The sequence below is a fragment of the Ixodes scapularis genome, unplaced genomic scaffold, assembly GCF_016920785.2.
Source record: "Ixodes scapularis isolate PalLabHiFi unplaced genomic scaffold, ASM1692078v2 PGA_scaffold0__279_contigs__length_252992795, whole genome shotgun sequence".
NCBI lineage: Eukaryota > Metazoa > Arthropoda > Arachnida > Ixodida > Ixodidae > Ixodes > Ixodes scapularis.
Window position 1 is genome coordinate 76,578,902 of NW_024609835.1, and position 12,659 is coordinate 76,591,560.

Here is a 12,659-nt window from a genome sequence, read left to right on the forward strand (position 1 = left end):
CCTAATTACGACTCAAACTCAATATATAAGAATTTGAGAACAGCTAAATGCCCTTCTGCCCCAGCACTCATGCAACGTCACCCTCAACTTATCGGCTCAAAAAGCAAAAGTTTCGTCCGTGCGCGCTTCCGCCGCCACAGCTTGGCATGCGAAAAGGCGCCGCAGGCTGCTGAACGCGCCTCACAGTCGAACGCCAGCTCCTCCGCTAGCGGCGCTGCGCGCGTTTTTCAAAGCGCCCCCTATAGTTCCCGCACGGAGTGTAAATATGGCGTTGTAAAACAGGTCGTTGGCTCAACGCGCAACGGCTTTTCAGCAGTCAAGCACATGGCTTAAAATGGTTTGCATCGATGCTTATTCAATACATGTTTCAAGGCTGCGGCGATGTTTTGTTGTAAGCGAGCTTCCAGAGGCTCGACCTTCTTCAAGGAAGCGACGGAAGGACTGCGATGAAAGCACAATAGAGAGTTTTAGTAGATCGTTCAGACAGCTCCGATAACGGCACCCGATAACAACGCGATACATGCGCAAAGACGTCGGCGGAGTATCGGGTCTCGTTATCGGAGTCACCGGAAATATCTATTCGAAGCCTCTAATGCCTGGTTCACGCAGTAGCGTAGGTTGCGTCACGAGCGGCCGGGACAACTCGCTAATACGACAGTAGCAACATTGTAACGGGGGAAACTGTTTTATCGAGACAGCCGCCGACAACCTGTAATCACGGAGGCCACAGGGGACGAGCAGGAATTGCGAAAGGATCTATTTTGTTTAGTTCACTGTTTTCCCACTAGGCGCTGTCCGTTTTGTTGGGGTCCCCAATTCTTCGTTTCACCTTAAAGGGGCACTGAAGTCATATTTGAAAAAGGTCATTTTTGATTTTATATTGTTTAAATATGTTAGTCCCAAGTCCTATATTACAAAACCGCCTATTCATCTTAGGGCAATAGAAAAACATGTGGACTCTTTTTTTTCTCGTGGACTACATTGTGTGAACCAATACGCGCAGATTCCGGATGATTTTATTAAAACTTCTTTCGAAGAGGGTCTGATAGGTACATGTTCGGATAAGACTCCTCTTTTTCTCCGCGGGTGAATTAAGCCATCGCTTGCAACTCGCCGACAAGAGCCCTTCGTCGACGACTTCACTCGGAAGAAATTCTTCCCCAAAAGGGCGTGTCGCGACCTTTGAACACGCTTTTAACGAAAAAAATAAGCTACGCACGATTGTGATTTCGGGTTTGTTAGGACGCTTAGAGCGTCTAGATTCAGTTGCCACCGCAAAAGGACGATCTCAGAATTGACTTCAGTGCCTTGACGATCCACTCCAAAGTCCTGACGCAGCCAACTCCACGAGCTGACGAAACCAATTACACGGCGTCGAAAAGAGCACCAAAATGGTGTTCGTCGCGTTTCTGCACGTGTCCGATCATCGCTTAACCAACCATGTACTATCGGGTTCGAATGAAATGCGAACGGTGACGGAACTTCCAGCGAGATCGCCCAGTACAACCCAAGCGTCCGCGCTGCGCCGGTGTTGCGCTGGAAGCTGCGGAAGGTGTGCGTCCTATAGGACGCACACCTTCCGCAGCTTTCTACCCTCCACCCCGCAATTTGATCAGTTTCCGATGCCTCCAAGAGCCGCATCATCTGTCAATGGCCCCGGGCTGCAGTGTTCGCATTTCATTTGAACCCGATAGTGCAGGGAAGGCCCAGTGACTCGCGTTTTTGACGCTATTTGAAAGTATCGACGGCATACAAAAACAAACGAGCAGACTCAAAAACGCAATGTCGTGGAGCAGTAGCGGCATTTCATTGGTTTAACTGGTGAGGGAAAACACACAGGACGACGATATAGGCGCGAGGTTGCGCTTTTAACGCATCTCGGTTGACCTCATGAGCTGATAGAGTTAGCTATGCTTTATGAAACGAAGCATTTAGAATCATGACAGTAGAACATCATATCGTTGTTAAAGAAGGTTTATTGGATTTAAGCGAGGTCTCTAAATCACATTTTCCAAAATGTATCTTTTTTTAAAAAAAATCTTTTATAGTTTTTGTTACACCCTTTTGATTAATTTATTGGTTCAAGTGCACCTTATTTTTGAAAACTTGAGTATCACAAACGGCTCCTTGTCATTTTTGCCGTTAAACGTTTCGAGCAAATTTTGAAGCTAAAGGAATTTTTTTTTATTTAATTGTTAGCAAGCAGCCTCATTTGTGTATTTAAATAGTTGGGAAAAATTGCTCTGATTGGTTTAACACATCAATGCATAAACATATATCAGCCACTTGCGATAAATATTGAATCACGCTCCAAACCGCTTTGATCTATTTTTGTCTGAGGATAAAGCATATCACACAAGCGCTTAGCGTTCCCACACAAAAGCGCCTTTTAATCAAATCCTGAAGTGTACCCGTTACTGAAGTTCAATAAAAGTCAACACCTTATTCTGTGTTAAAAGTAATAATTCCATAAGACATGAAATAATTAATTTGCACTGATACCGTCAGTTATTTATATTCATGTTCCGAAAATGTTTTGCGTGTTTCTTAGAATTTTTGTTTTGTAACTCGAGTTATTCTAACAAGCCCACGAACCGTACACGCCACTTGTATAACACATTGTTGCAGGGGATATTGAGTTTTTAACCCAAAAGTTTGCAGCATTTAAGTTGTTCTTGACAAATCCTTCATATACCTGTTGTGAATATTCATATTAAGGCGCAAGAAGTTCAAGAGTACATTAATCTACAAATTTGAAAAGAATGGGTGCATGAAGTAAATGCCGACACTTTATGCCTATTTTCCCCCTAATCTGGAAACAGGAGTTCATATGAATGTCGCGTTAATCGAAGGGCGGAGCGCAGACACAGGTAAATCAGTTTGAAGAAGGAATTGAGACTCGCAGCAATGGTGTGCAGCCCCTGAGCAAACAAAACGCGTCCTTGCTTGCGTTCATATACATGTATACCTTTCGCAGTCTCACGTCTTAATCGCATGAAGTCGACCACACATTTTATCAGTGTGGATTCGAGTGTATAATAAATAGCGCGCGTTGCACAATCACGTATTTTGTGTGCCCTCGTAAAATAATTGAGACACGGCGAGCGCCGTGTCTCAATCCCGGTAGTTCCTTTCATAATAACAAACTCGTTAGAGCAGGTGTTTTGAACAAACCCGTCCAAACGTCCCTAAAAAAATGCGCAAACTGTCTTGGAACTAAATCTGTGGTTCGTTATCAAAATACAGCCAAGCAACGTCTCGGGATGTTTGCAACTCGTTTCCGCGGAAGTGGTTTTATTGACATCGCACTATACGTGAATACATAAAATGCGCATGCGGTACACTGTAACGGATTAGGAACAAGAGAGCGCTCTCATGAGACACGAGAAGCCTGTTAACCCGTGAAATCACGAGTCCACATAAAAAAAAAAAAAGTAGAGGGGAAAGATGACAAAACGAAATATGCGTAGAAGTGCCAACGCGAGGTAACCCCTCTACTCAGGATTACGAGATCACTGAGCTGAACGACGAAGACCCCGATCACCTTAACGCAGATAAGAGAAATAGATGGTCCCGAGTCTTCTTATTTTTTATTGTTTGGGAGGTTTGGTCCCTACTAATATATATATATATATATATATATATATATATATATATATATATATATATATATATATATATATATATATATATATATAAACATACACACACCAACCGTCGTCGTCGTCTGTGTTGATCAACACCCGCACACCCGAAACGCAAAGCGAATACGACAAGAAGCGAAAGTGAAACTCGAAGCATCACGCCTCTTACGTTGTATAATAGTGTTCTCTCGGCATTTCTACATTTCTACCGCAAGGTCACCCGCAGGCTTTGCGTATCGCATCGAGAGCGAGCCTCGCAGCCCCAGCGACACCAGAGCACCGTATTTATCTATATTTGTTTCTCCTTCTCGCCGTCGTGCCGTGGATTGGATGTGGTGGTTGCGCGCGCCCGGGGTCGCCGGCTCCCAGGAAACCGATCGGCACCCTCTGCGGGGTGGCAACCGAGAACCGTATTTCCGCATCTTTATCGACCCCCTCCCCCCAAGCAGCGGGGATTCTGGCGTCTTGACAGAAAAAAGAAGGAGAAAAAGAAAGCGTCAGGCACAAGAGCCGTGGACGGAGAGGAAAGAAGGGAGAAGCAAATGGGAAATGAGGAAGAGAAAGTGCACCGTCGGCGGGGTTGGGTTCACCCTTTCGCGGAGTGTAGGGTGTCAGAGACAGAGCAAACATGCGCCAAACGCAAGCACGAAGAAAAAAAATATTACGGATATTTGGTAATGCATAAATGGGTGCGGCGAAAGTCACGATGAAAGGACAACGATAAACTAGAAGGACGAAGAAAAATGAAATGAAAACAAAAACAGAAGAGAGAGAGAGAAAGGGGTGGAACTTGTAGCTGCTGCTTTCTTTTTTCCATCTCTCGTTCCCTCCTCCTCTTTGCTTTCATCTCCTTCTGTTTTCCCCGAGTGGTTCTGTCGGTAGCGATCCATTCCTTAATTATGGAAGGAAAAGATAAACACAGAGAGAGAAAGAGAGAAAAAAATATTAAGCAACAAAAACATCAAATCTCTTTCTTTTTTTTAGGGTAGAAGGAGGAAAGAAAATGATTCCGAATTAAGAGCACTGACCCAAATGTGTCCGGCTGTGGGAGCACACTTGTTTTTCTTTCCGTTCCTTATTATTGCGGTGGGAGTGCCCTCGGGGCAATTATTCCCAGGACACCACTTTGATCGAATCATCCCCCTAGAAAACACCCGCCCGGGGGGAGCGAGTCCGGAGAACGGTGACTCGAGTGCTGGGTGGACACACCATCTCGAAATTGACACTGGGCTAATTTGCGTTAAACAAGCTTCGGCAACTGTGTAGGCGTGGGTATAGCCCCACGTTTTAGACGGCAGTTTCTATCGTTCTTTTTAATCAAACAAAATTCCATAGAGCGTTTTCTCGGCTTCATCGTCGAACGGTTAAGTACAGGGCAAGTGACAATAGGATGCCGTTGCCTGATGCTTCACGGAAAAGCAGAAGCCAAGAGCCACTCTGCAGCACAGGTAGATGGCTCGAGGGGCTCCCTGAAGCCGGGGTAACACTGCTAATACATATTGCGAAAGACAGCCTTTAGAAGCACCGTCTGAGGCATGTCTCTTCTTTGTATGACGGCCACAAAAAGAAATTGGGATGTGTGTGTGTGTGTTTATACAGCCTAAAACTTGGTCTGCCTCAACGTGTGACGAGCATACCTCGGCAAACCTCACTCATGAGGGCCCTCACTCACCCTCACTCACCCTCATCTTCACAGGTGAGGTGAGGGTGAGTGAGTTTCTGAACCAGGAAAATTCATGAGTGTGAGGGTGAGTGAGGGTGAGTGAGGGCCGTGAGGGCTGTGAGGGCGGTGAGGGCCGTGAGGGCGGTGAAGACCGTGAGGGCCGTGAGGGCCGTGAGGGCCGTGAGGGCGGTGAGGGCCGTGAGGGCCATGAGGGCCATGAGGGCCATGAGTGCGTGAGGGGCGTGAGGGCGGTGAGTGACGTGAGGGCCATGAGTGCGTGAGTGGTGTGAGGGCGAGGAGTGCGTGAGGGGTGTGAGGGCCATGAGTGCGTGAGGGCAGTAACATGAGAGGCGTGAGGGCCGTGAGGGCGGTGAGTGCATGAGGTGTGTGAGGGCCATGAGTGCGTGAGGGCGGTGAGTGCGTGAGGCGCCCTTCAGATCGAGCATCTTTCTCAGCAATTTTGGTGTTAATGGCGGGTTGCTCTCTAGCTTTTCCTAGACCGACACGAATTGCTGAGATCGGGTCCGGCTCGAAATAAGCGAGCAACTCGGAGCAATTCGAGTACGTTTGAAGCGGCTGCATCCAATAAGGGACGCAAAATTTTCACGTGATACTTCGTGCCGGTGATGATGACACCGAAAGACTTGGTTCTGGTTTGAAATCGATCGTTTTTTGGAAATAAATTGTTTCACAAAGGTGCATTAGTATTCTTAACGAGATTTAAATGCATAAAAACACGTTTATAACGCGTAATTTTCTAAATAGTGCAAGAAAAATAAAATTTCATGATGACGATGGCAAATTGCAGCAATTGGTTGCTGCAATAGCTGCAATTGCGTCGCAACACCGTGTTGCTGGTGTTGCGACGTAAAGTTTCTGGGCGAAATTGCTCCATCTGAAGCTGGCCTGAGTGGCGTGAGGGCCATCAGTGCGTGAGGGGCGTGAGGGGTGTGAGGGCCGCAATGGCGTTGAGGGGCGTGAGGGGCGTTGAGGGGCGTGAGGGCGGTGAGTGGCGTGAGGGCGGTGAGTGGCGTGAGGGCGGTGAGTGGCGTGAGGGCGGTAAGTGGCGTGAGGGCCGTGAGGGCGGTGAGGGCGGTGAGTGGCGTGAGGGCTATGAGTGCGTGAGGGCCGTGAGGGAAGTGAGGGCGGTGAGGGCAGTGAGGGCGGTGAGGGCGGTGAGGGCCGTGAGGGCGGTGAGTGGCCCGAGGGCGGTGAGTGGCGTGAGGGCCATGAGTGAGTGAGGGGCGTGAGGGCCGTGAGGGCCGTGAGGGCGGTGAGTGCGTGAGGGCCGTGAGGTTCAGTGAGGGTGAGTGAAGGGCTAAAGGTGAGTGTGACTGTGAGGGTGAGGATGGGTGAGGGGCTGAAGGTGAGTGTAGCTGTGAGGGTGAGGGTGAGTGAGGGCAACCTAAAATGCCGACCTCTGGTGACGAGTCTCTCAGCTGTAGATGAGCAATTTAGCCAGTGCAGTACAACCGCTTGCCTGGGGTCCTTAACCTGCACCACGCAGTAGTGATACACGACCGCACGCCGGTACGATGCTCTTTCAAATTGAAACGGGCAGGGGTGGGGATTGAACCCACGATCCTGGGTTTTGCAGCTCGAGCTTTCGCTCCACGTGCTCCGAGCTGGTGTGCGCTAGTCCACTTGGCCACCGATCTCTTTTTTTTTCCTTCTTTATTACAGGAAAGCTGTAGAACAAGAGAGAGCACATCAGCCAAAAAGCAAAACAAAAAAACATTCAAACAGAAAAACTAGCATAGTAATATTCATACAAAGATGAAATGCTATTTGCAGAGAACATTCAGTGTGCAGTCAACAGTAGGAATTTCACGCTGATGTCTTGATTAATTATTATACAAAACTAAAGAAATGATAATCAAATCTTTCAAAATCTGATGACACTCAGAAGGCATCTAAAGTTCTTAGCATCACACTGCTATATACATAAATAACGAAGGAGTTGACAAAGGGCAAACAAGTAAAATGTTCAAAAATCTATTAGTCCTATGCAGGCGTCTAAAAGTGGAAACCAATCAGACTGGGATGACTGTGCCGCGTACACACTGCGCAGCTGAGCCATATTTTCCACAAAAAATAGATTTTGTGGTGCATGGCGCTTCCGCGTTTTTATCTATCATTCTACATCTCCACAAACTGCGGAGGCCTAAAATTACGAATATGTCATAAGGAACACTTTCCTCTTGTGAGAATGGAAGGAACCGAATATTTTGATCAGTGATGTCGAGGTCTTTCTTTGGTGTTCGATGAAGCACATCGCAGAAAAAAAAAAGCGTCATTACAGTAAATGAAGCAGTGTTCTATGGTTTCTGACTTATTGTATAGCCCACAGTTAACCGACCACGGAATAAATATCCCTCTACTATGAAGTCAAGTTTTAACGGGCAAGGTCGAAGCGTGCTGTTTGAAAAAGAACGACTTGGTTGATAGTGGAAAGCACATCTTCTTTACTCCTCAAAGGACATCGCCTTGGAGATTAACAGGAAAGTGACTTCGATAAAGCGGGATAAGAAAGACGCTTTCAATTATTGCTGCTGATAGTTCCTTGTGTGTTACAGTAAATAAATATTCTAATGAGAAACGTGTCTTCAAGAATTCAAACGTGTCCACAATCCCTTTTAGGAAGGCCCAAGGACTTCCCTGAAAGGAATCACCACTGGATACAATTAAATATATTAAACTTGTGGCCAGTTGTAACTGAAGAACGGTGTTGAGCATAGGGTGATCGGCATTCTTAAAAAAAGACAAAAAACGGGGATATTAATTGCTGAACAAATAGATGACACAGACTCAGTCCACCTGCCTCAAGGGGAAGGAAGATATTGCCCCTTTTGAGAGGCTCCCACGACGAACGCCAAATAAATATCGAAAAATTTGATAAAAGTTTTGAATATTTTTACGCGCACAATGCATCACCGGAATTACATACATTAGCTTAGACACTAGGAACACGTTGCAGACATTTGCCCTGGTGAACATGGACATGTCCCGTCCTTTTCATGCTTCAGCTTTCCTCCTCAACGAGGTTTCCATAGACGTCCAATATGATGAGCTACTCCTAATGTGTGAGTGCGGACCACGATTCTATTCAATACCGGCAAAAAATGGGGGCGCGATCGCCCATGAACAACACCAAAATCTATTACATTTTTCCGGGTTAACTGATGCTGCAGGAACACTACAGAAATGTTCTGTAACCGTGGATGGCCTCTTCCACAGTTTTCTCATCAGCACAGAAGACAACAACGTCATCAGCATGAGCGAGTACCTTTACCTCAGCATTAATGAGTGGAAATCCTCGAATACTCTGACTTGCAAATATGCTCCGGCACAAAGGTTCCAAATATATGGCAAAGAGAAGAGGTGATAATGGACAGCCTTGGCGAACGGAAGCTTTTGTGTGTATTTTATCGGAAAGCATGTTGTTCACAATTAATCTTGCTATTCTGATAACATAGGTTAATACCTTCGGACACTGTTTCGCCTACCTTTATGTGGCATAGAAGTGCAAACAAAAATACGTGGCTCACACGATCAAAGGCTTTTGACAAATCAATTTGTGTCAAAGCAACTTAAGTGTTACTGTAAGAGGCACACTCAAGAACCGAGCGCGCGACGTGGAGATTGGTTAGAATAGGTCTTCCTCTTATACCACATGTCTGGTGGTCACAAACAAGGTCTTCGATTACTAGCTGGAGTCTGCCATTCAATATTTTAGCAAAAATCTTGTAATCTACATTGCAAAGTGATATTGGCCTATAATTTTCAACTTTTTTTCCTCAGTCCCACGTCTTCCGTCTTGGGTATTCGGACAGCATGACAGTCGTAAAAGGATGGAGGAAGCTTCTTCCATTGGTAGGAGTCATGAAAAATGTCAAGTATGTAACACTTGACATAGTTTGTCTCGGTATTTCTTATAGAATTCTTCGCTAAGCCCATCGGGTCCTGGTATTTTGCCATATTGAAGAGAGTCAATTGTGGCCTTGACTTGATTTAAAGTTATAGGGCCTTCTATGATATTTTTATTGTCTTCACTAAGTGCAGGCATCACTGATAACAAGTTATTGACATCCTCTGCATTGCCTGTGTGAATCGCCTTGCCAAAATGCTTAAGTAGTAGTTTTGAAAGGCTTTAACAATCAAGGTTGGCTTTTTGATAGTTATACTTTTTTTATCTAGTTCTAATATTTCTTTCGATAGGGCATATTGCCTCTCATCGTCCAGGGATCGTTTGGTGGGTTGCTCGCCAAACGAAAACTTTTTCGTGCGAGAATATATCACAGCTCCACGATTTGTTTATGCTTGGAATTTTTGAAGCTGTGCTGTGGTGACATTAATGTCGTCGTTGTGAAAACCGGGACTGATCCTTTCCATCTCATGGAATAACGAGAGAGTTTGATCGAGTTCGCGCTGTTCCTGTTTGTTTTCATAAGATATTGTTGTAGAGCGTTCAATTGCCAACTTTTTTACCTCTCGCTTAAAACTGTCCCATATTGCAAAAATATGCATATTACTATCTTTAAGGCTTCCCGACAGAGTTAATGAAACACCTTTTGAAAACATCTAATTTTTTAGAAGCTTCACATTAAGTTTCCACAGCCATTTGGGCCGAAAATTTCATTTGGGCCGAAAAACACGGAGAGTTTTGGTCCCGAAGCTAACAGAAACTAAACAATGGTAAGAAAAAAAAACAAAAAACACCGGTTTAACGCTATAGTTGTTCATTAAATTTAATGCGTCGCCTGGCACAATATTCTATCAAGACGATCGTGTGAAACACCTTGAAAGTGGGTGAAGCGTATAGACTGGTCTTTCCGACATGCCACATCTACAAGGTTGCGCTCCTGGAGTATGTCATTGAGTAACGCAGAGCTTTTGTCATACCGTGTCGGCTGTAGCGCATGGTCTTCTGCGCTACAGGCACAATTAAAATTTCACATTAGTACTACTGTTTTGTCGGTGTTCAGAAAATGTGCTAGAAACTGGAAGTAAAAAGTCATTCCAGTTACCGCATTAGGAACATATATACAAATAAAACGCCAGCTTAACTGTCTTAAAGAAAGGTAACATGAAATGAGACGCCCTTCCTGGTCACTGGTCAAAGACACAGACGAATAGCCAAGCTTTTTACGAAGACAGGGAAAAAACCGGCAGAAAGGCCTACTGCATGACTCACACATATTTCGAGGTCATTCCGAAAAGGCTCTAATGCCTCTGGCACGTCTTAATCTGATAACAATTTTGTTTCTTGTGCTGCGGCTATGTCAACATGCTCGTGATTCAAGAGCCTTAGAAGTTGGTACTACTTCCTTTTAGACCTTAAAGGTGTATTCACACGAAGGACTTTGTCCGCGGACAAGTTCCTACGAAAGGCGTGACGTCATCTCTTCTCGGGTATAAAATCGGCCATTTTTCTGGCGAAAACAGCAGGCAAAACCAAGGGATATGTCCACGGACCTGAAGAACGTGTCCTCGGACCTGGTGTATCTTGCGTATCACGTGGGCGAACGTCACAGAATATGTCCGCGGACCTGCCGGACCATGATTATAGGAGTTTTGAACGCGATCCAATTCTGCCTTTTTTCGAGTCCGCTGTGGTCCACAGACAAGCCCGGGAACCGATTGCGTGAACGTGCTCGTGGTACACTTCGTTGCACGAGCGGCTTTTTCTTTTTTTATAGACGCTTTACACACGCGCCAAATTACAGCCGCCATTGCTGACCTTCTCTTGGCTTACCGAGATGCCGAGCAACTGAAACGGTAGTTGACGATCCTCTACAAAGGCCGGTGCTTTAGAAAAAGGCACAGTTGAATCTAATGTGGCAATAACCTGGCCTGATATGGTAATGATGAAGTGAAATAAACGAAATAAGAGGAAACAAAAACTGAAGGTCAGTTATGGCGGCGTCCATGCACAGCTGCTGCAAAGCGCCTATATGCCTCTCACGGTTCTCGTACACGGATTGGCCTTTACTGATTTTCCAGTGTGATTTGTACGCACGAGCTACAGCTGTGGAAGATGCTCGAGGGTTCCTGCGCATAGTGAAAAGAGGAGCAGAAAAGAAAAAGAAAGAAAACGACTGGAATTTGTTTTTGATTCGAACATGAAGGCCAACAAGGCTTCACGAGTTGTTGTGGCATGTGCTCTCATGATGGCGGATGAGGAAGTCACGGAAGCACCTAATACCGACGGGAGAATACCATGGATTAAAACATGAATGTCCAAGAAGAAGCTCGGTATACAAAATCTACTCTATCAAGAACTTCTGGAGAGCGACCCCGTGGAGTCCCGCCGCTTGCTGCGCGTTGACTCCAACCAGTTTGCTGACATTCTCTCGTCAATTGCATCATGCATCACAAAACTTGACACCGAAATGCGTCCAGCCATTCCAGCTAAAGACAAACTTCAACTGACGCTGCGGTTTCTTGCCTCAGGTGTGTGGTGGTTATTCTTACTTTTGTCCTTGTTTTAGCATATTTGAGAATTACGCTCGACCTAGCAGTGTTTCTTGTTTTCTTGCGAATTTTCCGGGGAAAGTCAACATTCCTTAAGCAGGCAGTTCCGCATTAGCCACAGCGCCGTCAACGTGTTCCTCGTTGAAACTTGTGACGCCATTTACAAAGTGCTGGGGCCAAAATATCTGGTTTCCCTGCGGGCGAAAGACAAGTGGCTTGCAGTAATGAAGAACTTTTACGAAAGATGGCAGTTTCCGCAATGTATTAAAGCGCTGGACGGAAAACATGTCACAATTATCAAACCTCCAAACTCTGGATCTGTGTATTTTAATTACAAGAAGACCTTCAGTATCGTGCTGTTTGTTCTCGTGGATGCAGACAGCAGGTTTTTGTACATTAATGTCGGCGCACCCGGGTCTGATGGAGATGGAGGCATTTGGAGGACGACACCACTGCGGAACGCCATCAAGAGCGGAACAGCCGGGCTGCCGATCTCAGGACCTGGACCGGTCGGCGTCCCACCCGTCATCGTGGGAGACGACGCCTTCCCCTTGTCTATAAACTTACGAAGCCATATACTGGTACAACTTTGGATGAAGAAAAGGTTATATTTAACTGCAAGTGTGTTGCTTACATCGTGTCATTTTTTAACATCGTTTTCCTTAGCGTTTTATTTTTTTTTTTTTTCATTTCAGATTAAGCCGAGCCAGATGGGTAGCAGAAAATACGTTTGGCATTCTGGCAAACCGTTTTAGGTTTTTTCGCACGACTATCGATGCCGAACCAGGAAGGGTCACCTCATTCGTCAAGGCAGCGTGTGTGCTGCACAACTATTTGCGAGCTGCACCTGTGCTTTTTAAAGCGTCGAGGGAGGGCCA

General features: G+C 45.7%; 1 protein-coding gene across 1 annotated transcript in view; it reads left to right on the top strand.

Moving 5' to 3' along the window:
* LOC120841133 overlaps positions 1 to 12,536 on the top strand; it is a 33,963-nt gene extending 21,427 nt beyond the window's left edge. Inside the window, exon 3 of the mRNA XM_040211963.1 lies at positions 12,477 to 12,536. Coding sequence (XP_040067897.1) covers positions 12,477 to 12,536 — 60 coding nt within the window. The remainder of the gene's footprint in view (positions 1 to 12,476) is intronic.
* The last annotated feature ends 123 nt before the right edge of the window (positions 12,537 to 12,659 follow it).